At 38.7% G+C, this 23,035-nt stretch overlaps 1 protein-coding gene across 1 annotated transcript in view; it reads right to left on the reverse strand.

Moving 5' to 3' along the window:
- Positions 1 to 5,656: 5,656 nt before the first annotated feature.
- Positions 5,657 to 23,035, reverse strand: part of LOC134533647 (pyrimidodiazepine synthase-like) — a 49,957-nt gene continuing 32,578 nt past the window's right edge. Inside the window, exon 6 of the mRNA XM_063371179.1 lies at positions 5,657 to 9,919. Within this exon, the coding sequence (XP_063227249.1) occupies positions 9,791 to 9,919 (129 nt within the window). The 3' untranslated portion in view covers positions 5,657 to 9,790. The remainder of the gene's footprint in view (positions 9,920 to 23,035) is intronic.

Below are 23,035 nucleotides of genomic sequence, written 5' to 3' on the forward strand. Positions count from 1 at the left end.
GGTGGTACCATTGCTTGTGAATATTGTGTTTCATGTCCTCCCAAACCAGCTGACCTCCAATATGACGTCCTATGTTGACAAGTCACAAGGTGAGAGACAAATGTTTGTTTTTTGAAGTAGCGTTATAATATTTTAAACTATATGTTGTACTGATTTAAATACTTTATTGCAAAAGAATTTTGTTATATCTTATTTTAAATTTTATTAAAAGTATTTGAAATAACGCAATATTATGCAAAAATGAAATCATTCAATTATATTATTGACAAACTCCATTTTAGTTTCACATTGACGTATGGGGTTATATTGGACAGACCAGGGGATACATTTGACAGCTGTCCAATGTATCCCCGTGTATGTTCAATGTATCTCCATGTCTAACCAATGTATGTTTTGTGTGGCCATACTGTATTCGCACTGTTTATTTGCTACAAATATTATCAATATATTCCTCTATTTTGTTTCCTAATAAATGGTGTGGAATTACAAAAGGCGGACTGAAAGGCAGTCAGGAGAAGGGGGGACAAAAGCTGCAGTCGAGGATGTGTTGGGCCACACGATATGGAGTGAAGAAGTCCCGTTTGGGGTATTTAGTTCAAAAAGCGAAAGAATGTGGCCTTGCCAACATGGTATGTATCAGCTCCTTTAAAAATAGGCAAGTTATTCCAGAGGCAATGGAAAAATCACTTGCTGAGTATATTGTTAAGTGCTCAGGAATGTTTTATGGACTTACTCCAAAAACTACAAGAAGATTGGCAAAATACCGTATATACTCGTGTATAGCGCGCCCTTTTTTCCCCTCAAGTAAAGGAAAAAAATAAGGATGCGCGCTAAACACGGAAAAAAAAATTTTGGGGTGGGCGGGAGGCGGGGAGGAGTGGAAGTCGTTAACTGCCGGGTGACGGGTGACGTTTCTGGCCAGCCCCCACACATACGCACAAGCAACAAGGCCTCTGTTTCACACACACACACACACACACACACGCGCGCGCGCGCAAGCTCGCACATCACGGTCTCTTGTTTATTTTTAGACCTCCCCCCCTTTTCAGATAGCCAGCTCAGAAGTAGTAAAAAGAGAGAGAGAGAGAGAAAGAGAGAATGTTGTCACCAGTTCCCTCCCCCCCCCCTTAAACTTCTTCGCTTCCTCCATTCCTCACCGGTGAGTCATCAAGTTCTCCGCGCCAGCTTAGCAACGTAGCGCGGCACGCCTCCCTCCCTTCCTTCCTTCCACGTACCAGTTGTGACGATATAGCGCTTCATTATCTTCCGTTTAGACAGCAGAGTTTATGTATTTTCCTGACGCATCACCACACATCAATTTAAATAATCAGGTACCACTAAATGTTAGTAAAATTTATTTATGGGGAAAAAAAAAATTTCAATTTTTTTTTCTTTGGAATTAGTTGCAAAAATCGTGGTGCGCGCTATACACGAGGGCGCGCTATACACGAGTAAATACGGTAATATGCAAAAGAGAATGGTTTTCTAGTGCCAACTACTTGGGATGAGAAGGGAGAAGCTGGTGTATACTGGTTCTCAGCTTTTATGAAAAGACAACCTATCCTAACCATACGAACACCAGAAGCGACAAGTTTGGCGAGAATGACTGCTTTCAACAGGCATACTGTGGGTGTATTCTTTGATAAACTTGAAACTATACTCAAAAGGCACAACTTCCAGCCAAATCAGATCTATAATTTAGATGAAAGTGGAGTGACAACAATTCTTCGTACTGAGAAAATTATTGCGTTGAAAGGACTCAAAACAGGTGGGACAAGTCACATCTCGGGAGCGCTGGGAACTTATCACACAGGTGGGGATAATCTGTGGCAATGGTAATGCACTGCATCCAGTATGGATTTTTCTTCAGGTGCGCTACGATGAAACACGTATGATGTCAGGGGCTCCAGTTGGTTCTCTTGGTCTAGTGCATAAATCAGGCTGGATGACATCAGACAATTTTGCAGAAGTTTTACAGTTTTTCAAAGACAATGTACGGTGCACCAGGAGAGCCCCGTGCTTCTCATAGTGGATAATCATGAGTCACACTTGAGTGTTCAGAGTTTAGAATTCTGCAAGCAAAATGGCATTTTGGTGCTGACACTTCCCCCCCACACATCTAACAAGCTGCAGCCACTGGATCATTGTGTATTTGGTCCTTTCAAAAAATTCTTCAGTGTGGCTGTAAACTCTTGGATGAACTCCAACCCAAATGTAACACTTAACATTTCCGCTCTCCCAAAACTGTGTGGTTCTGCTTGGGACAGAGCAGCAACTCCACAAAATGTTAAGTCTGGTTTCAGAGTTGCTGGCATTGTGTCATTCAACAGAGATCTCTTCTCAGATGAAGATTTCTTCATCTGCATTGTCTGATCTTCCCCTCTTGGTTATGAATGAAGACATCCTTGGACCCAGCATCCAAGTGGCAGAAAGAAGTTCCTCGTTTCAGGTTCCAAGCTCTGCAGCGATAGCTACGAGTTATGCGGCAATAGGTGCTGTCTTGCCAGAATAAGTTTAACCCATTCCAAAAGGAGCTCGTAGAGTTCAGTCCACACATGGCCGAAAACACGGCAGATGTATGATAGCTACAGACACTCCTAAGAAGATGAACCTGGAGGAAAAAAAAACAGTTCCAGTGTTAAGAAGAAAGTTGTTACGACATCTTCAAGTTCGAGTACTGAAGACGATAAATTGTGTGAAGAGTCTGGGGATTCTTCGTTTTCTTCGTCAAAGTCCGAAGAAAGTGATGGTGAAGATGTTTCTGAACTGAAGGAGGCAGACTTTGTTGTAGTGAAATTTGCACAAAAGAAAAAAGTGCTGCACTACATTGGTAGTATTGTGACAGTAATCAAACCAATGTTCGAGTATGAAATAAAGTTTCTTCGAAGACCAGGAATATCATTTGTTTATCCTATGTTGTATTCAAAGACATTTGCAAGAAACTTCCTTTGCTGTCGGAACGAAGAGGAAATTACTACTTTAATGGAAAAAGTTTAACTAAGTTCAATGACTTACGTTAGTTATCATCAAAAATGAAAAAAATGATGTGCTATCAATGTTAATTATTTTATTTATCGGTTAGTGACTGTGGAATACCTAACAAATTATGTTTGAAGTCAATTAAAATTAATGTGGAAATCACTAAGATAATTAGCCTACATACCATTTCCAATATTTGTCCAAACTATCCCCCTTCAATGTCCATTGTAACCCCGCATATGGGGATAGTTTGGACAATATGCAACTCTGCAATTTCTTTGTCGCAAAATAGTACTTATGAATGTGAGGTAACCTTTTCTAGCTAAAATGAATTGCAGAAGGTCTAAACTATTGAATAATACTTCAATCATATTAAAAAGTTAGTTACGGTGTCTAAAAAATAATCATAAGTCAAAATTGTCCAATGTATACTCGGTCTTCCCTATTTAACTCAAGTTGGGAAAACTGTTTCCAACTTATTTATTTTTGAAAAGAAAATAATAATGGGTAAGGATTAAACACGAGCCATAGGCATGTTGTTTTAGATATCTGACCTTTTGTGGTCATCGCGTATGACCCTGTGTCAAGGGGCCTTAGTCTAAAAAATTTAGAGCTGGGCCGATGCCGATCCCCGATCGTAATAATCGGCCGATTTTGTTAATTTTGCCGATCATAATGATCGGCAAAACGTAGCCGATTATTTGAGCCGATCATTGGTATCCTACTGCAAACTTATAACATTGAATAATTACCTATATCTAACGAATTTCCATGTTTGTTTACGGTACTTTTCGGGAAGAAAATTCAATTATTCATCGAAAAATAATAGGATTTAATAATTTAAAACTAACCGCACACAAAAAAATATACCAATTAAGTAAACAAAAAGTGTATGTTTTATAAACATTGAACAGTTACATACGTAAGTATCAATTTCCACGTATATTTACGGTACTTTCGGTAAAATTATTTTCCATTATACTATTTGCAAAGTTATTTATCATTTACGAACCGAAAACTATGTATTTGTTTACCATTTACGGTTAATATTACCACAATGGCGAATGGCGAATGGCGACTGTTGTTTAGGTTGGTTATGTGACGCCAGAGATTAGAGTGACGCGCGTCGCGCGACGGAAATCGTACAGATTAATAGCGCTAGTAGTCTTGTGGTTAGTCTACCTCTTCGGGAATTCATCTATTTAGTTTTTTCTCGCTAAATATGGCCTATTGAAAGTTTTGTTTAGCGAAATTAATATTCTTACCCTGTTTAGCGGGAAATAGAGCTTATTTTTCTTTTGTATAAAAACCTGGTTGATGAAGAGTTTTGTTCCCCATTTAGTGGTACAGTAGAACCTTGTTAATCCGTGACGCGCTAATTCGGGAATCGGATAATCCGGGACGATTTAAAAGTGCAGAAAAAAAAGAGAATCTAAAATTGTCAGAGCTTAAAATTTACGTCACGCAGGCCGGTGGCCGGCAAACACTGCAAGCCATCGCGTGGGCCGTCAAACTCTGCTACGCTGTTTGTACCGACCCTTTGTGTCGCCCCCCTTTCAGCTGTCACATTTGTCACTCTTTAAACTTGAGGGGGATGTCCTGACTTCTGCTTCCTGACTTCTGCTTCCCGTCTCCCGTTTGTTTGAATATTGTTTCACGTTCTGCTGAGTTACTTTCCGCCCGCCAACGCACAGCAGGCGCCTGGCGAGTGACGTGTCTGGCTGGCATTCGGCTGGTCGAATGAAGGGAGGGGGGTGGGGAGCTACCCAAAATTTATGTGTGCAAGGTCAGCACGATCTTATCTTTCTCTCTTCGGCTGTTGTAAATGACCGTGAACTAATGGCTAGGCAGTGCCGTGTTTTTTTAAGCCGAGACACTAATTCGAAGACGACCCTTACCGTGAACGGATTATCCGGGTTTATTATTAGTATTATTTTTTTTTACAGAATTTAAATTATCCGGGCATCGGCGGGTCCCAATTAACATGAATAATGGGGAGTTTACTATTTTTATCCATCTGCTGCCAAGGCGCAGTAAGCCTCGGGAGATGTTACGTCACATGACCTTGGCCTTAACCCAGCTGCACGCCGGTGTCTGAGAAGCTTGACAAGACCTTCCGGGCTTATAATCGCTAGTCCGTGAAATTCGGTAATCCGTGATTATCTTGGTCCCGACCATTACGAATTAACGAGGTTCTACTGTATTTCGTATTCACAAATTAACTTACAATCGGGAATTCTTGAAAGTTTGTTGGCGGCACTGGGGGGAATAAAATTATCATCGCTGACGTCTACCGGCACACACGGATTACAGAATGACGGAGTTGTGATTAGGTTGAAGATTTGGTTTGACCTTATTACATTTTAATGCAGTTAATTGTGTGTACGTGTGTGTGGTGATTTATAAGTAATCATGTCAATGAAAAGTAGTTTTGTCTGGGAATATTTCACCGTTTATAGTGATCCGTCAAAAGCAACGTGTAATCAGAGGTACTTGAAAGGCTCTAATCGGCTCAGAAGATCGGCAAGATCGGCAGCAGATGATCGGCATCGGCATGATCGGCAAAATAGGTGATCGGCCCAGCTCTAAAAAAATTTAAAGATATGTGTCCTAATTAGTAGTTCTGTAAAGGGCTAGTCAAGATTTTAATCTATTTCAATTAAAAATCAGCAATAAATAATACAGAAAAATTGTATATTTTAAGTGAATCAATGTTACATTTGTACTCTAACAAATCCATCATATTATACACTTGAAACATCAAAAGTTACATTTGTACTCTCACAAAGCCATCATAATATACACTTGACACATGGATGCCTTTGCTCAAAATAATAACATAAAAACACACAAAACATAGCATTCAGCATATTTTATTATGTACTACATTATTATTTTTTACTATTTAGTAGTAACAAAATATGTAATGAACTACATTAATATTATTTTAAAAATGCAAAGTTATGAAAAATCATTCAAAAGCACCAAAATAGCAGAACTATACTTGTTAAAAAATACAAGCTTAGCAGTTAAAATGTGAGTGTCACAAAATGATCTCAAACCATACTCATACACACAAAACATCATAAGCCAACAGTCAATAATTATTTTACATTCTTTTCTACTATACAGAATTTTAACAAAATTCCTCAATCTGAATATAACATTTTCAAGCTGGAACTGATACGACATAAATATTTTTATAATGCAATGTCTATTGAAACCTTCACGGAACAATATTCACATTGTTCTCGTACAGTAAAGCTTCATTATGAAAACTTAAAGGAACCAAAACTACTACGTAATTGTTTTGTTTGATATAGTGATATTTTTAATACTTAAAACTGATTTTCATGCTATTTATTGCATTCCTTGTTTGGTAAAAGCTTACCACGAAATTACATAATTAAATTGCTTAGGAGATTTAAATACTGTTATAAAAATGCATTGACAGTAATATCTAACTGTATAGACATTAGGTCCAGTGTACCTATGTTAAATCAGAAGGTTTCAATGATTTAACTTTTGCCTAGCCGTACAGTAACATCTTGATTTAGTTGCTGTAAAAGTCTGGTGCTGTTGGAAGCTGGGAGTTAACACCTGAAGCACTACAGTGAACAACAACAGTTTTCTTATTTCACAACCATTCTCAGCCTCAAAATTTATTCAATATTTACACTTAAAGGTAAAAGTTCAAAATTGATTCTCTCCACCATCTCCTTTCCTTGTGATGAGTCCCAGCATCTGCCACGTTGCCGAACCTCTAGTACCGTTCCACCCCTTCCCTTCCCTTCCCCGCTAGAGCCTACACACCATCTAGTGTCTTCTCCCTCCACTCGGCCCACACGCCATTCCCGACTGCCAACTACCAACCACACGTCGCCTGGCTACTGAGCTAACGGTACTTCAATACTGAAAGAATTTTGGCTTCTTTGGCACGCAAGTAAAATTTGCAGAGTTTGTACCTAAATTGTTTCATCACTTCTAGGTTAAAGTGTGCAGTAGGTCTTGAAAAACAGTTTTCATTGTCCAATTTCAACTTCCTGGTGCTACCAACCGGCATTTCACAAAACCTGTAGTCTGACCGATGGTACACTGTGTATATGAAAGTTAAAAACTTAAAAAATATCTTTTTATTATGATATGTCGTGAACAGAACTGAGTTTTATGTCCTTTTAACACTTGGAATACTACATCAAAAGTTATGCTAAGATGAAAAAAAAAAAGTAAAATTATTAAATATATAAGTATTTTACTTTTACTACTGCTCAGTGCACAGGGTTAATATTACGGGTATGTGAATAGTGGATTCTGATAGTCAAATATTTTCAAATTGAATTGTAACATTTTCGAATCATATGCGAATACTAGTTTTGAAGTCCTATATATGTCATATTTTGCTTTGGTGTATTACTATACAGAATACAACATGGGAAACAACATTCACAGATTAATTTTTTATTAGCAAGGCTAAATTCATTTATACAGCAACATATACTGTTCTTGAAACTTAATTTTAAAAAAACCCACAAAGTCCAATTTTTTTAAAGGTGATTTAAGAAATTGTTGACTGTTAACTGAACTATAATAATTAGCTAAACAAATTGACAAAGTTTAAAAATAATGGCAAAACATTTTTCTTAATTTTTTTTATTCTGCTAACTTTGTAGTAACAAAATTGTGTTTAAAGTGAATTTTGAATTTTAAAAAAAGTAACCTTGGTTGTATTTAATTACAAAAGCTTTTTCAAAAAATATGTAAATAATAATTTAAAATAGGCTACCTGTTGCAGTGTTTACAACACAAGTGGCACGTTTAAAATTATGCCACTTGCTTTATAATTGACAAAGAAATAAAAGATTCCACTATTTTATTTTTTAAGATGTATGTATTTGGTTTGCCAAGATTCAAACTAACTCTTAGAACTCGACTCTCCACTACTTGTCCAGTATACATTTATGGTAGTAAACACCAAACTTAAAAAAATATATATATTATATATAAAGCTCTGTTTTTTCATTTTTAATAAACAAAATAGAGGTTAGGCCACCCAGCACCCAAAGACAATGGCTGACTCAACGCCCAGATAAAGATTACGTCTGAATCCATGTACTGTGGCAGGTTTTCATTGATATTATTTGTAATCAACTAAACTTAAAAAAGCTTACGTTAATGTTAATAGCATTAATAACACCCTCTAAGATGACACTGGGTTCCGAATACGAAGTGCCCGTGAAGTGGAGTAATTCCGGGCTGTTGGGTGCGAACCCGTGACCTTCCTGGCCACCGAGAAGCTCCCGATGTAAACACAGGGATGAAAACCTAGCACTAGTTGTGTGGGTTCAATAGCCACTTGTACATGGTGTCAAACCACCTACAATTTTTCAATATTCAGACGACACAAAATATTGAAGACTTTATTACTGTTGTTGTTCTGCTCAATTACAGAGATACCAAATGGTTGGAAAAAAGTGTGAAAATACACTAAGTGGGGGAAAAAAACTTTGCCTCTTTTACCAAGCAACATACACTGGACAGAAAAAGAGAGGAACATTCTAAGCAGGTTTAGTTAAAACAAGCCAAAAAAATATAATCCATAAATTAATGTTAATATAAATAATGATTTATTTTCCATAATAAAAAATTGAAACAAGTTTAAATTCTTTTTATGCCTACATAATATTTAACTATAGATTAAAACTGCTCACTGAATAATCTTTTTAGACCCACCCTCTTCAAGTTACTTCATATATACTGCAATTGCCTTAAATATTCACTTTGCACTGTTTATTAATTTTTTTTGCAGATCATATTTTGATTACTATGAAAAATAATTATATAAATTATATAAATTTTTCTTTCAAATATTGAATATATGAAACAAAATTTTACCAATAGTAATTGTAGCTGACTTAACCTAACAAACTTTTCACTTTAGTATTATTTATCAAATTTTCCAGAAGCCATTACACTACAAATTTACTTTATCTTTCAATATGTATTTGTTATATGTGAAAAAAATATTTAGTGGGATTATAATTCTTACTATTAAATTCGATTTTGTATTCGAGAATAATTTGATATATGTATTCGTAATCGATTCGAACTAAAAATCTGATATTCACACAGATTATCTAGAGCTTAAAAAATAAACAATAAGGGTTATTTTCAACGTGTGCAAGGCTGTAATTACGTAAATTTATTATATCCGTATATTTTTATGGGTGTTTACAGAGCACAAAATGGTCTTGAACTAGAGTTGGGTTAATACTATAATAATGCTGATGCTTAATGCTTGATACCATTTTCTCTTCAGCTCAATAATCTCCACTATTTTGGTAGCAACAAATGTTACGGTTAATTAAGCATTCAATAATTATTAACAATCTTGTTTATCCCAGAAAAATTTTTAAATAAAATACATATTCAAACATAATATAGTATTAGATATAAATTATTTATACAAATATGTCTAAATTAAAAAATAAAACTGAATTAAATACAAAAGTTAACGAGTTCCACAAAGACAACAAAATTTTGTAGACAAAAAGAAGTCTCCGTACTCTTCTGGGAGCCCAGATGAAAGGAGCAACCGTCACGAAACAACCGTGGCTGGCACGGCTAAAGCAATACATGCTACTTCTTCCAGAAGAGACAAAGTACCAGAGGTTGAGCTTGGCTGCCGTAGTGATAGGTCTTAAGGTATCAGCCTCAAAAGTCCCCACGTGTATTTTAAAAACTCCCTTACTTTTGTCTAAAATATTTAATTTTTGAAAGGTAAATAATGTTATACCGAAGCAGGTTACAGCTCCTAGTGGAGCAGCAGGTCGTAGTCCGGGGAGCCGGCCTGCGCGCTCATGAAGTACTTGGCATGCACGGACGACTCCAGGAAGCTCTTCTTCACCGCCTCGTCGTCCTTCATGGCGCCGCGCCACTCCATCTGTCACACACCCGTCACCACCCTCCAGCACACAACCACTGCTGCTGCTTCTTCACTCACTTTCTCCAACCCAATCTTGAATTTCCTCAAGAGCTCAAACCTGCAGTGTACGGCTCACGCAATCCCAAACACCAAGCCTGGACGCCAAGGGTTCCTCTTGGACTAGTCAGCTCACTCCAGAGCGTAACAGAGCTGAGCTATCTCGTGCGACACTGCGGCTACCGGTCACGCATTCTCCAATGCTGTATAGTTTCCCAATCCACCCCCTTCCCCACAGTCTGGCACCATCCTTCCCCCACTTTTCCCTGCAACAAACCCTGTTTCCTTCGCAATAAGCTCCGCAGCCAGTGCCCGACTACTATTGAGCTACTCTTCACCTTGTGACACTCCTGCTACCCCTCGTGCAATCTCCCGAGCCTGATAGCAATCCAGCGACTATGCATTCCTCACACACACCTCCATCCACCACATTACTTGCTGTCTCTCCAGGTCCAATGGAGTCAATCCGCAAGGAACTGCCGGCTCTTTATTCATGACCTCTAGGGGCGCTACGTGACAGAGTGTAATTGTGTTACATAAGATTTAAGAAAAAGCTTTAAGGGATGCCGATTTCTCTTTGCTTGTTTCGCTAGTGTTTGAATTGATAAATCAGTTGAAGAAAATCATGCTGGTTAGTACAAAATTATTAAAATACACTAATTAGTGATTTAAATGACAACAAGAATAAAGGAGATTGGAATAACCACATTCAGAACCGCATCTTTAAGTATTCCGTTAAACTAGGTGAGGTATGCAAGCAATGATGAAGTATTAGGCAAATCATGCCTTCAATTAGAATGGTCCTATTTAATTCAATCTGGCTTCACTTCATCAAATTATATGTAATGGCTAAATTTGTGAATAAAAACAATTTTTTTCCTTAAAAAGAAGTTCCATAAATAAAATTCAAATGAAAACTAGATTACAGCTATTGTTTGACGTTCACAAAATTCGTTTTCGTTCTAGAAAATTTTACTTTGAGTGTTCTGTCTGTTGAAATGGTAACAATGGTTCGGCAGAACTCCTCAACTACACCGTCCCAGTCCTTCAAGGCAACAAGGGCAAGCAGTCCCGACCGAGGTGCGGGCTCTGCTACTTGGACTTGCTGTCTGCTCTGAGAGTGCTTGTAAGATCTACAGTAGGTACATTTATTTATAATGGTAACAAACATTGATGTGAGATTTTGGACAGAATGTACACAAACGTGTTTTCGAGTAAATTAATTTTTCTTTTAATACAGACAAACTATCAATAAAGCAATTAATTGCCTTGGCCGCCAGAAGAGTAGAACATGTGATAAAAATGAAGATTCTTGAACAAAAATTATAATACTTATTTTATTAAATTACACATCTCAGAAAGAAAAACCTTGAGTCATAATTAAACAAAAACAAATATGAGATAGCTAGGATTGTCCTGTCTATGGTATTTCTTGTGTAATGCCTGAATGTTAAACAAATATATATATATATATATATATATATTGAATGTTAAATCTTACTGTGTGGACAACTGTAAATAATTATTGTTGCGTTCTCACGGGGTTCTTGGGCTCTTGGCGCCTACCCTCGTCGCAGTAAATGCCAGGACCACTACTGCTGGATGGTCTGCCCAGACTGATAGTCCAGCTAGCACGTCACTGCCCTGGGTTACTGTATGGAGAGTAATTATAAAAAGGAAATTTAGTGATGTTACGTGAATAGTGGAAATTTGCATATAAATGAAATAATAATAATTGAAAAACAGATGATTTTAATGATTCTTAAATATTGGTGTGAAGTTACATTTAAAAATGAGATTAATTGAGAAACAACCAAGGTGTCAAATCTAGGTGTCGGAAATTAGATGCAAATGACGTCACTAGAGCACGTCGAATATACTGCCGGGTCTAGCTATCCGTAGTCGGAGGCTTGAGGCTCTCTTCACAGGACCTCCAGGTGGTCTGCTGCTACACTGGAACTCTGGATGCTGTAATGCTGTAATTAGCGAACTACAGAGGTGCTGAGGTCGCCGGGTATCAGCTGAAGACTCGACATCCCTCTCGTCCTGGAAAGTCTGGTCTAATTCTGGATTGGTCTCACCAATCTTCGTGGTAGAATCTCAGCTGGCGCTGCCCTCAGATGTCTGGAACCACTACGAGACGAAAACGGGACCGACGCGGAAGTTGGCACTCGAAGTCGCCGATACTCCCTATCTAAGATTTATTTAATCCAGATACAATTCTCTCAACTCGTAGAGAGGAGAATTCTAAGCAGGACACGATCGCGGATGACGCGAAATCTTCTATTTCTCGGGCGGCAACCAAGGCTTTGGTTCGCCCCAGCCCGAGAAACGTCTTCTTTCCGCAAGATGGCGATGGCGTCTCCCTTCTTCCTCCTAATATCTATTTACTCGCCGTCCCTAGCAACCAAGGAGCTATCGATATCAGAAAACAGAATAAGCTGCATAGTGAAATAAAAACGTGGATGTTGGAGTGTGAAAGAATCGAACTAAGACCAAATGAATAAAGCTTCCAAGGAATAATTCTTAGAAGACCCTGAAGTTGAACGTGTGTCGTCTATGGTAATAAGATGTGTCATATTTGTTATGCCTTGGTTGTCCTCTTTACAATCAAAACAATTAAATACATAATATTCGCTCATGGAATATACAATTAATATTACAATCATAATAAAAATAATAATATATAACTGTAAACAGTGGTACTGGTTACAGAGCCGCTTCAATGTTTGTTGTGATCTTTTCTTCCAGAAAAATCAAAATAAACTTTCTAAATATACATTGAATTAACATGACTTTGTATGTTTTTTCTTGAGTAACAATTCATAAATTTCTCACTTCTGTTCGTTGAAAGTCTATCAGAGTCTGTGTGAGATAAGTTTCATGACGTTACATTCAGCATATCATAAAAGTAATAATTATTAACATAATATTCAAGATAATAAAATTAAACATATCCCTTGTTTTAAACTAATATGTAACATGTTGTTATCTTTTCAATCAACATCAATTAATTATTTAAAACAAATCAAATTCTCAGATTATATATACACAATATCACATATCATCAGTATCTAGTCCTGAATAAAGTGACTTAGTGTTTTTGTTTTCTTTTGTAGATAAAGATTAATAAAATATTGTAGCTGAGAATAAACATGTACAATAGACACAAGTACGTAGAAATGTTATTTACAAATTCGTAGATCGTTGACAAAATATCTGACAATGTTTTCAGTTCAGATATGCACGAAGTTATGAATAACAAATAAAACATTACGTAGTTATCACTTATACACACTCGTGTTCTTGAACACTTTCTCGTTGTCGACGAAAATGCACTCACTAGTGTTCACTTCCTTTAGTTTGTCTGACAAAAATATTTTAAATAAATGGTTGTTCTCTGCTTAGGCAAAATTGTTTATAATAGTATTGAAATGTCTTTATTATAAGCTCAATACTAATGGTTGAGTATAATGATACTCAAAATTAGCTCATAAGGCAAGCTTTTTCTTTGGTAATAAGCATGTGCCAAATGACAAATTCAATTAAATGAAATCTCATCAGATTCATATATTTATAACAAGAGTAAGGAAATACTATCTCTTTGTTTAGCTTAGCGTGTATGGTAGGAACAATTCCTAAATAGAAAATAATATGAATGTCGAAGCTAGGAGAAATGAAACGAAGTAGTGTATGTGTCAGCGCAATAAGGACGGAGCTGTGTTCAGATATGTAAGTAAGTTGAAGGACGAACGGTAACGTGAACTATCTCTCAAAAGAATCTCAGGTATTAAGAATAGTGTATGTGACAGTGACGTGTTTCGCCTGACTAACAGCTGGCTCTTCTCTCTTAGATGACGCCTCTCGACGAACGCTACTGGATCTTAACGCGTTATCTTCATGATCTTCAAATCTTCCATGACGTAGACATACAGTAGATATCAAATCTTCAATAATTTCAATAATTAAATAATTATGTGGCATGGCTCAAATCTTACGCACTGGCTAATAAAAATTCACACCACCTATAGGTGTGACAAACATCGACGACGAAAATCGCATATCCGCGACAAATGTCCGCACTGGCCTACATGCTCAGTGGACAAAAACAAATCGTCGATAAGTGCTCTACGCACAGAAATGTCCTCACTGGTACTCCGACACAGTGGACACTAAATTAGCCTCAAGCATGCGTGCTTGTTTTAGCGATGCAACATATTGTTCCCTTACTGTTGGGATAAACATTAATTAAAGCCAAACAATAAATCTACTTCATGCCGAATTTCACTGATGACTTGACCAAACATCATCTCTTAAATATACGTTATAGATCAGCGTATCTAAGACTTAGGTTGCTTATAAAGCCTTAGCTGTGTTAGATTAAATCTTCCGATGACCTTGTCACTGTCAGTTTCCTTGAGAGTGTAACAGTTCTCATTTATTCGTTCACAAACTTGAAATGGCCCTTCGTATAATAAAAACAACTTCTTCGTCACCTGTTTCCACATGTCACTAACAGGATTAGTTCGTTTAAGCACTAGGTCTCCTATATTTAACTTCGTTATTCGTGTCGGCTTCTGTAGCTTACTTCGACGTTCTGCAGCTAGATGTAGACGAGCTGTAACAAACTTCTCTATTTGTTCCCTCATATCTTCGCTTATCGATTCTGGTTCTTTCGTGTTCTTATCGTGGTCGGGTAATATGGTAATCGGTAATGCCTCTGATCGTTCCGCAGTAATTATCTCATGGGGTGTTAATCCTGTCGAACTGTGTACTGTATGATTAAGGATGCATTCTACCAATGGTATATAATCTCGCCAACTTTGTTGTGCATTGTGACAATACGCCCTAAGCATATTTCCTAGATTCCTCATCTGCCGCTCCACAGGATTACTTTGAGGATGACGGACAGAAGAAGTAGTAGGGATCACACCTAAACTTTGCATACCTCGCTGCCACTTAGCGCTGGTGAATTGCGTTCCACGGTCTGACAAAACGCACTCTACTTTTCCTATTTGCGAAATGAATGATTTCATCTTCCTTAACACGCACGGTCTCAGCGTTTGCCTGTTTAATAGCAAAAAGCTTAGTATATTTGGAAAATATATCCATAATTACTACAACGTATTTTACTCCTGCCTTGGATGTGGGTAGGGGTCCATACAGGTCAATAGAGACTAGCTGTAGCTGTTTTTCAAGTAAAATTGGCTGAAATGTCCCTTCCATACTTTCGTTAGCATGTTTAGATTTCTGACATAGGTCACACGTAGACACTATTTTTAATATACACTTCGGCATATTATTCCAGTAAACTTGTCTTCGTAGCATTTCGTATAGCTTAGGAGAACCAATGTGATATACCAATTCGTGTATTTCTCGAACTATAGTGTTTTGCATGCTGGCTGGTATCACTGGTTTCCAATACTTTTCCACTGGTGTTTTAGGTGCGTTATTCCTAAAGAGAATTCCTTCCTCTGATATACTATACAATAGATGTATCTTGTGAGTTTGTGGTAATTCCAATAATTAAGTTTTGACAGCTTGGCAAAACTCGTCCGTTTCTTGCGCTCCCTTAAGATTGTGAAATATATCCTGTAACTTAGGATTTTCCTCTATGGCTTGCGTGATTAATTTCGCTACCATGTACTCCTTACTATTTCTGTTTTGAATTGACGACTCGCCTAACATGTCCGGAGCTCGGCTCAAATAGTCAGCTGCTATATTGTCTTGACCTTTCACGTGGTGTATTTCAATGTCGTATTCCTGGATCAGTAAGCACCAGCGCGTTAATCTGCTACCGAATGTCTTGCCAGTTTTTAGACACGTCAGTGCCTGATGATCTGTCATTAATTTAATTTTCTCGCCAAGGAGTAAATCTCTAAACTTCTGCAAAGACCAGACGATTGCCAACGCTTCCCGCTCGGTTACTGTATAATTTCTTTCCGCTGCGTTCATAGTACGACTCGCCATTGCAACTGTTTTCTCTATGCCCAATTCATCATATTGCGCTAGTTTCACGCCCAATGCATACGCTGATGCGTCAGTGTACAAAATAAACGTTTGCCCTTTGATTGGATGGTGTATTACATGTTCTTTCAAAAATATGGCTTTTAACGATTCAAACGCTTGCTGTTCAATTTCAGTCCAGTTCCATTCTTTACTTTTCTTAAGTAATGCAAAAAGTGGTAATGCGATCTTAGCAACTTGATCAGAATAATTTCTGTAGAAACCTATCACTCCGATAAAAGCTCTGAGCTGCTTTACATTCCTCGGTGTAGGAAAATTCACGATAGCATTTAGCTTATCAGGTGCAGTTCTAATACCTGAAGGTGTGAGTATGTGACCTAAGAAAGGTACCTCTTCCCTGCAAAATAGCGATTTCTTTAGCTTGATTGTCATTCCTGCGGCTCTCAGTTTCGATATTACCATGTTTAGATGTTGCATGTGTTCTTCAAACGTACTGGAAGTTATCAATATGTCGTCCACGTATGCGCGCGCAAAACTCTTGCATTCCGGACCCAATGTCGCATCTAAACAACGAGTGAACTCCGCCACCGCATTGCAAAGTCCGAATGGCATGACTTTGAACACGTATTGATGATTTCTGAATAGAAATGCGGTGTACTGCTGTGACTCTCGTTTGAGCGGAATCTGCCAATAGCCTGCAGATAAATCAAGAGTAGTTAAGTACTTGACTCCCTGGTATAATCTCAGTATATCGCTCGTGTTGTGCGGACTTTCACGATCTCTTACAGTTATTTTGTTTATTTCTCGCGCGTCCAAACATAGCCTTACACTACCATCCTTCTTTCTTACGCAGACCATCGGATTAGCGAATGGACTAGCTTCTCTGTGAACTACTTTCCAGTCTAACATTAAATTTAAATATTCTTCGGCTTCCCGAAAATACTTCGCAGGTATCGGATACGATTTCTTGTGGAACGGTTCTCCTGCTTTCACAACTATTTTAGCTTCATACAAGTTGTTCCGACCTGGTTTATCTGAAAATACAATTTTATGGTTTTCCAATAAATTATACAACTCCTGCTTCTGATTATTCTCGATCGTCTTTACCTCTAAAACGGCTTGCAACAAATCTTCGGATGTGGCCATTAAAGATTTTCCTTCACTCACATTAGATATCTGGTGTAGCCTTATCTCTTGCTGTAGCAATCCGACTAATTTATCAGATACCTGCCATTTTGTTGTAGTGTTTGGTACTGTGCTGTCAGTAGTAGTTACTAACCATCCTCCAAAGTCTAGTATAATGCCGTACTTTGTTAAGAAGTCTGTTCCTAGAATGACTGGTTTAGCTAGACCTCTAACAATCAATGGGTTAGCTGTTTTAGTGTGTCCCAATCCTTCTATAGTAATCATTGCCTGTCGATTCACTACTGGGCTTGCTCTAGATGTGACTCCTAATATCTTGAGACTTGAAATGGGTAATATAGGTAATTTAAAAGCTGTATCTTCAATTGCAGATACTAAACTTTCGCTAATGCAACTTATCTCAGCACCACTATCCAATAACACAGGTGCGAGTAATCCGCAAACAAATAAATTTAATTCCGGACAAAATGCTTCTGGAATTTTAGTAACAATGTCATCTTCGTTTGACAAGAAATCTCTCTCATTTTCATGCATTACTATTGTACACATACTCTTACTGTCTTGGACTAGGATTAACCCCTTATTACTATTCACGATTGGTGCTCGGGGCGTACCATCACCGACCTCTTCTAGTTTAACTTTCTATTTTCCTGGCTATTACCGGCGCCAAACGTCACGGTACTGGACGTAGACTTAGCCAGTATCGGTTCTATGCCTTGTGGATTTGCATAGTAGGTGATAGGGTTGACAGGTTCTTGTCTCGCAAAATACCCTGCGTACTGTGATGAAGATGAAGGTTGATTCTGGAATGTATTCTGTGAGAATTGAATAGCTTCATTACCGGCGGCTTCACTTCTCAGTTGGTTAACCGATAACTTGCTAGGGGAGTTTGGTTTGTGTGGCTGTCGGTTCCGCGGACTACCGGAAGACTTCGCCTCTCCTCGATTTTCGTAATAATGTTTCGAGTTGTCGTAGTTTTTACTCGAATATTTGGGCGAATGTCTGTCGTCCTTATAGCGCGGCGACCTGGGTGGCCGTCTCGGTGAGGTAGGCGGGGTTCTAGACTGTTCGCCCCTACCTTCTCGCCTAGGCGTTGAATCATAAGAACTTCCTCCGCGTCTGTATTCTCCGCGTTCCTCGCTGCTACGCCACGAGCGGTGGTGTTTTGAGCGTTCAAACTCGCGTGACTTCGAACCTCTATGGTAAACATCGTTGTTGTCACGGCCTGAATACCAAGTGTTTCGTCTATGGGCCGGCTTATTCTTGCCCCAAATTAGACTGTTCACGTGCGGCTGTTTACGTTGGTTATTGTCCGGGTAATTTTCATTACGCCGCTGATTCCAAGGCTGATACAGCGGTGGTTGTCTGTTCACCGGTGATCTTTCCGTTTCCTCTCGCTGGCTACTTCTATTCTGACGGTCGAGCCTGTCATATGCGAGTAGCTGTTCCCGGAAAGAAGCTATCCCGTCAAAGCTTCTACCTGTCAGATGTAATTGGTAGCGCATCGGAAGTTGGCCTAGAATCATTGCCACGAATTCATCGTCGCTCATGACAACGTCTAGATAGCGGGTACGCTCGAACATGTCGCTTAAATGAGCCTCGAGTGTTTTGTTTTTCTTAGGATCATACTTTTCTCCGTGTAACTGAGCGCGTAAATTCCCCTGAATTTTTAAGCTCCAGTGTTGTTGTAGGAAAGCTGCTTTAAACTGTCCAAATGATGATATGGAAGTTTGGTGAACTTCCCACCAATAATATGCGGTACTTTTTAAGCAGTTGTTCAAACATCGCAATTTTTCTGTGTCCGAAAGATTGAATCTCTCCGCGTATTCTTCAAATAATTTTATAAATTTACGTGGATTTTCCGTGGATTTTGCGGAAAATACAGGCATTTCCTCTGACCAATGCCTAGCAGGGTGGTTTAAGGCTGCTGTATCCACTAATATTACTTGTTGTCCGGTTGCAGTGTTGGTAATCACGTCTTGTGAACGGTAAGTAGGCGTAGCCTGGTGTGACGACGCGGACGGGTCTCGCTGCGCTGACGTCATCGTTTCCGCCGCAGACGCGCTCGTTGTGTCAACGTTTATCGGTGTATGCGCTGCCGCTCCAGACAATGATAAATGCTGCACGCAGTTCTCGAGTTGGATCAATTTTCTATTCACGGTTCGAATGTCGTCTGCACTACTCGCTTCATGTCGTTGTAGCGCGGTATTTACGTTCGCGAATTGTGTTTCGCTAAGCTGAACGTAATGGTTGAGCTGTTCCTCTGCAGTACGTTTTGCAACCTCTATGCACGTAGTTTCTGTGTTAATAACGTGTTGCTGTAACTCGGTTACTTGCGCATCAATTTCCTCAAATCTGTTCATTACCGTTTCACGAATGTTATGAACTTCCTCCTGCGTGTCGCGAATTTGTGTAGCTAGCTGTCTGGTTACGTCACCAATTTTAGCTTCTACTTTGTCTAACAAAGTGTTGTCGCGCTAGCTCTTCAGACAAATTTTTAGACTGTTCCGCCGCTTCGGACCTCTGCTTAGCCATTTCGCTAGACATATGTTCGGTTACTTCGGTACGCTGGGATTCTAACGCAGTATTAATTTGCTTAGCCATTTCGTCAGATAATGTTTTTGCCTGTTCAAGTTTCTGTCTTGTCATTTCGTTAGATATATGTTCGGTTACTTCTACGCGCTGAGATTCTAACGCGGTATTAATTTGTATAGTAACCACATTCAATGCTCGCATCAAATCCTCCATGGAAATATTATTCGTGTTTTCTTTAGCTGCCTGCACAACTGGTTCGGAAGCGTTACTTTCCTCTATGCGCGCGGGTTCGGGAGCAAAGCTAACTTCTTGACCTGCCTCAACGCTTAGTGTGGGTGTGTCCTCTTTGTTTTCGCTTTCCACAACGCCTAGCATTTCTTTCTGGCCCTCGACTGACGTTTCCTCCTTGTCGGAGCTGGTCTTTTTGTGCCTCAGGAAATACATACCTTCGTCGGCCATCTTGTTGTGGTTCCGAAATACTAGTATGCTATGCTACAGCAAACTACACAATTTCACTTTTGGTAGCTCGTCCAGTGTGTGTCGACCCTCGTCGAAGCCCCTAAGTTGGCTCGCCACTGAATGTTAAATCTTACTGTGTGGACAACTGTAAATAATTATTGTTGCGTTCTCACGGGGTTCTTGGCGCCTACCCTCGTCGCAGTAAATGCCAGGACCGCTACTGCTGGATGGTCTGCCCAGACTGATAGTCCAGCTAGCACGTCACTGCCCTGGGTTACTGTATGGAGAGTAATTATAAAAAGGAAATTTAGTGATGTTACGTGAATAGTGGAAATTTGCATATAAATGAAATAATAATAATTGAAAAACAGATGATTTTAATGATTCTTAAATATTGGTGTGAAGTTACATTTAAAAATGAGATTAATTGAGAAACAACCAAGGTGTCAAATCTAGGTGTCGGAAATTAGATGCAAATGACGTCACTAGAGCACGTCGAATATACTGCCGGGTCTAGCTATCCGTAGTCGGAGGCTTGAGGCTCTCTTCACAGGACCTCCAGGTGGTCTGCTGCTACACTGGAACTCTGGATGCTGTAATGCTGTAATTAGCGAACTACAGAGGTGCTGAGGTCGCCGGGTATCAGCTGAAGACTCGACATCCCTCTCGTCCTGGAAAGTCTGGTCTAATTCTGGATTGGTCTCACCAATCTTCGTGGTAGAATCTCAGCTGGCGCTGCCCTCAGATGTCTGGAACCACTACGAGACGAAAACGGGACCGACGCGGAAGTTGGCACTCGAAGTCGCCGATACTCCCTATCTAAGATTTATTTAATCCAGATACAATTCTCTCAACTCGTAGAGAGGAGAATTCTAAGCAGGACACGATCGCGGATGACGCGAAATCTTCTATTTCTCGGGCGGCAACCAAGGCTTTGGTTCGCCCCAGCCCGAGAAACGTCTTCTTTCCGCAAGATGGCGATGGCGTCTCCCTTCTTCCTCCTAATATCTATTTACTCGCCGTCCCTAGCAACCAAGGAGCTATCGATATCAGAAAACAGAATAAGCTGCATAGTGAAATAAAAACGTGGATGTTGGAGTGTAAAAGAATCGAACTAAGACCAAATGAATAAAGCTTCCAAGGAATAATTCTTAGAAGACCCTGAAGTTGAACGTGTGTCGTCTATGGTAATAAGATGTGTCATATTTGTTATGCCTTGGTTGTCCTCTTTACAATCAAAACAATTAAATACATAATATTCGCTCATGGAATATACAATTAATATTACAATCATAATAAAAATAATAATATATAACTGTAAACAGTGGTACTGGTTACAATATAAACAATAAAATGTAATAGATTCCTTTAAAGTGTTCGAAAGGTAAAAGTGTTGGGGTTTTGCTCCGGTTTGCTCACGCACGAGAGTCCTTGCTTCAGGACCTCTAGACCTGTGTGTAGCTATTATGAAGTATTTTGAATTAATTTATAGTTTTCTGCCAAAATCTCACTGTTTATTTAGTTTATCATGAAATTAAGAATGGACCGAACAATGTTTATTAATATCTGGGGTGATATTAGCGAAAAAATTGTGTTAGCGTCACTACGCGATGCTAACGCCGGCCATTCCTGATAGCTTGACGATTAATTACCGTCTAAAAATCTGCCGTAACTCATGGAAAATAAATGCCTGAGATTTGCATTCAATGTCAGGGCTGCTCCAAAAATTTCTCTTGCGGAAGACGTACTTCTTACAATGAAAACACTGAAAATAAACTCGCCATATGTTAAAATTCCCTGAGGGAATTAACTCCACAATAAGCTGAATGGCATCATTTTTCACTCTCTTTTCTTCTCTCTTGAATAAAAATCATTGCTCATTAAAACGGACCAATCACTGTCATGACACGTACGCATCTTTTTCAAGTAGGCCAATTAAATTTCACTTTATAACATGCAGAGGAATATTGAAACTGTCCCCGAGCCGTGCGATTTATTTACACGAGGCGTCGTCATGATGACGCAGAAAAAGCTGCGCGCCGCCACGTGAGAAACAAAACAAAACACTGCCGAAAAGTCCGGGAAGCGGAATTAACCTCAAACGTAAAATAATATTACAAGAGCTGCAATTTAGAGTATTTTTATATAGTTACTGTGTGTTATTGCATAATCGTCGCACATTTAATGCTAAAATCAAATTCGAAAAGTAGGGATGTATTTTTAAGTGAGAAAAGCATTTTTGTTTTTGTTGTAAAAACAAAATATTGCATGGAAATTATGTTTAATTAAAAAGCAGAGAATATAAAAGCACACCAAACCATTTAAATTAATTAGGCAAAAAAAAAACCATATTTCTTCAAACTTAAAACAGAAAAACAAAAACAATGACCCAATTGTGAGTCGCAACTTACATAGTACACATTAACAACAAAAGAGTGGGAGCTATTTGATTGAGTTTACTTGGCACGAGACAGCGCATGTTGCATGCAATTGACGATTTATCGATAGTAGACTACGTGCGCGCATTCTGTACGGGCATCAACTTAACCAAACATGACTGATGCAAACTAAGGCTGGGTTCACAATTATAAAACACACGCAAGTGCACAGCAGGCCATGCACATGACTGTACAAACAACCTGTATGAAATCGGTTCACAAATAAAATCTTACTGTTAATTTCAGCCAATGAAATTTCGGGATGTATCCGACACCTGTTGGCAGTGTAAGTAACTATATTAACCAACAAATGATTATTCCGTGACATCTAACCAGCAATTTGCTAGCGCAGTTTTTAACATGTAAATAAATAAGTGTAATATAAATTTTTTTGCTAACCATTCTAACCACACACATTTGTTATTTACAATTTTTGCTAGTGACTTATAAGGAATAGCATTATGTAATTAATTTTTAAAGCAGGAATCACACCTGAGCATTGTAATATCTTAAATTCTTGCCACAATACCGTGTT

The sequence above is a fragment of the Bacillus rossius genome, chromosome 7 (assembly GCF_032445375.1).
Source record: "Bacillus rossius redtenbacheri isolate Brsri chromosome 7, Brsri_v3, whole genome shotgun sequence".
NCBI classification, from domain to species: Eukaryota; Metazoa; Arthropoda; class Insecta; order Phasmatodea; family Bacillidae; genus Bacillus; species Bacillus rossius.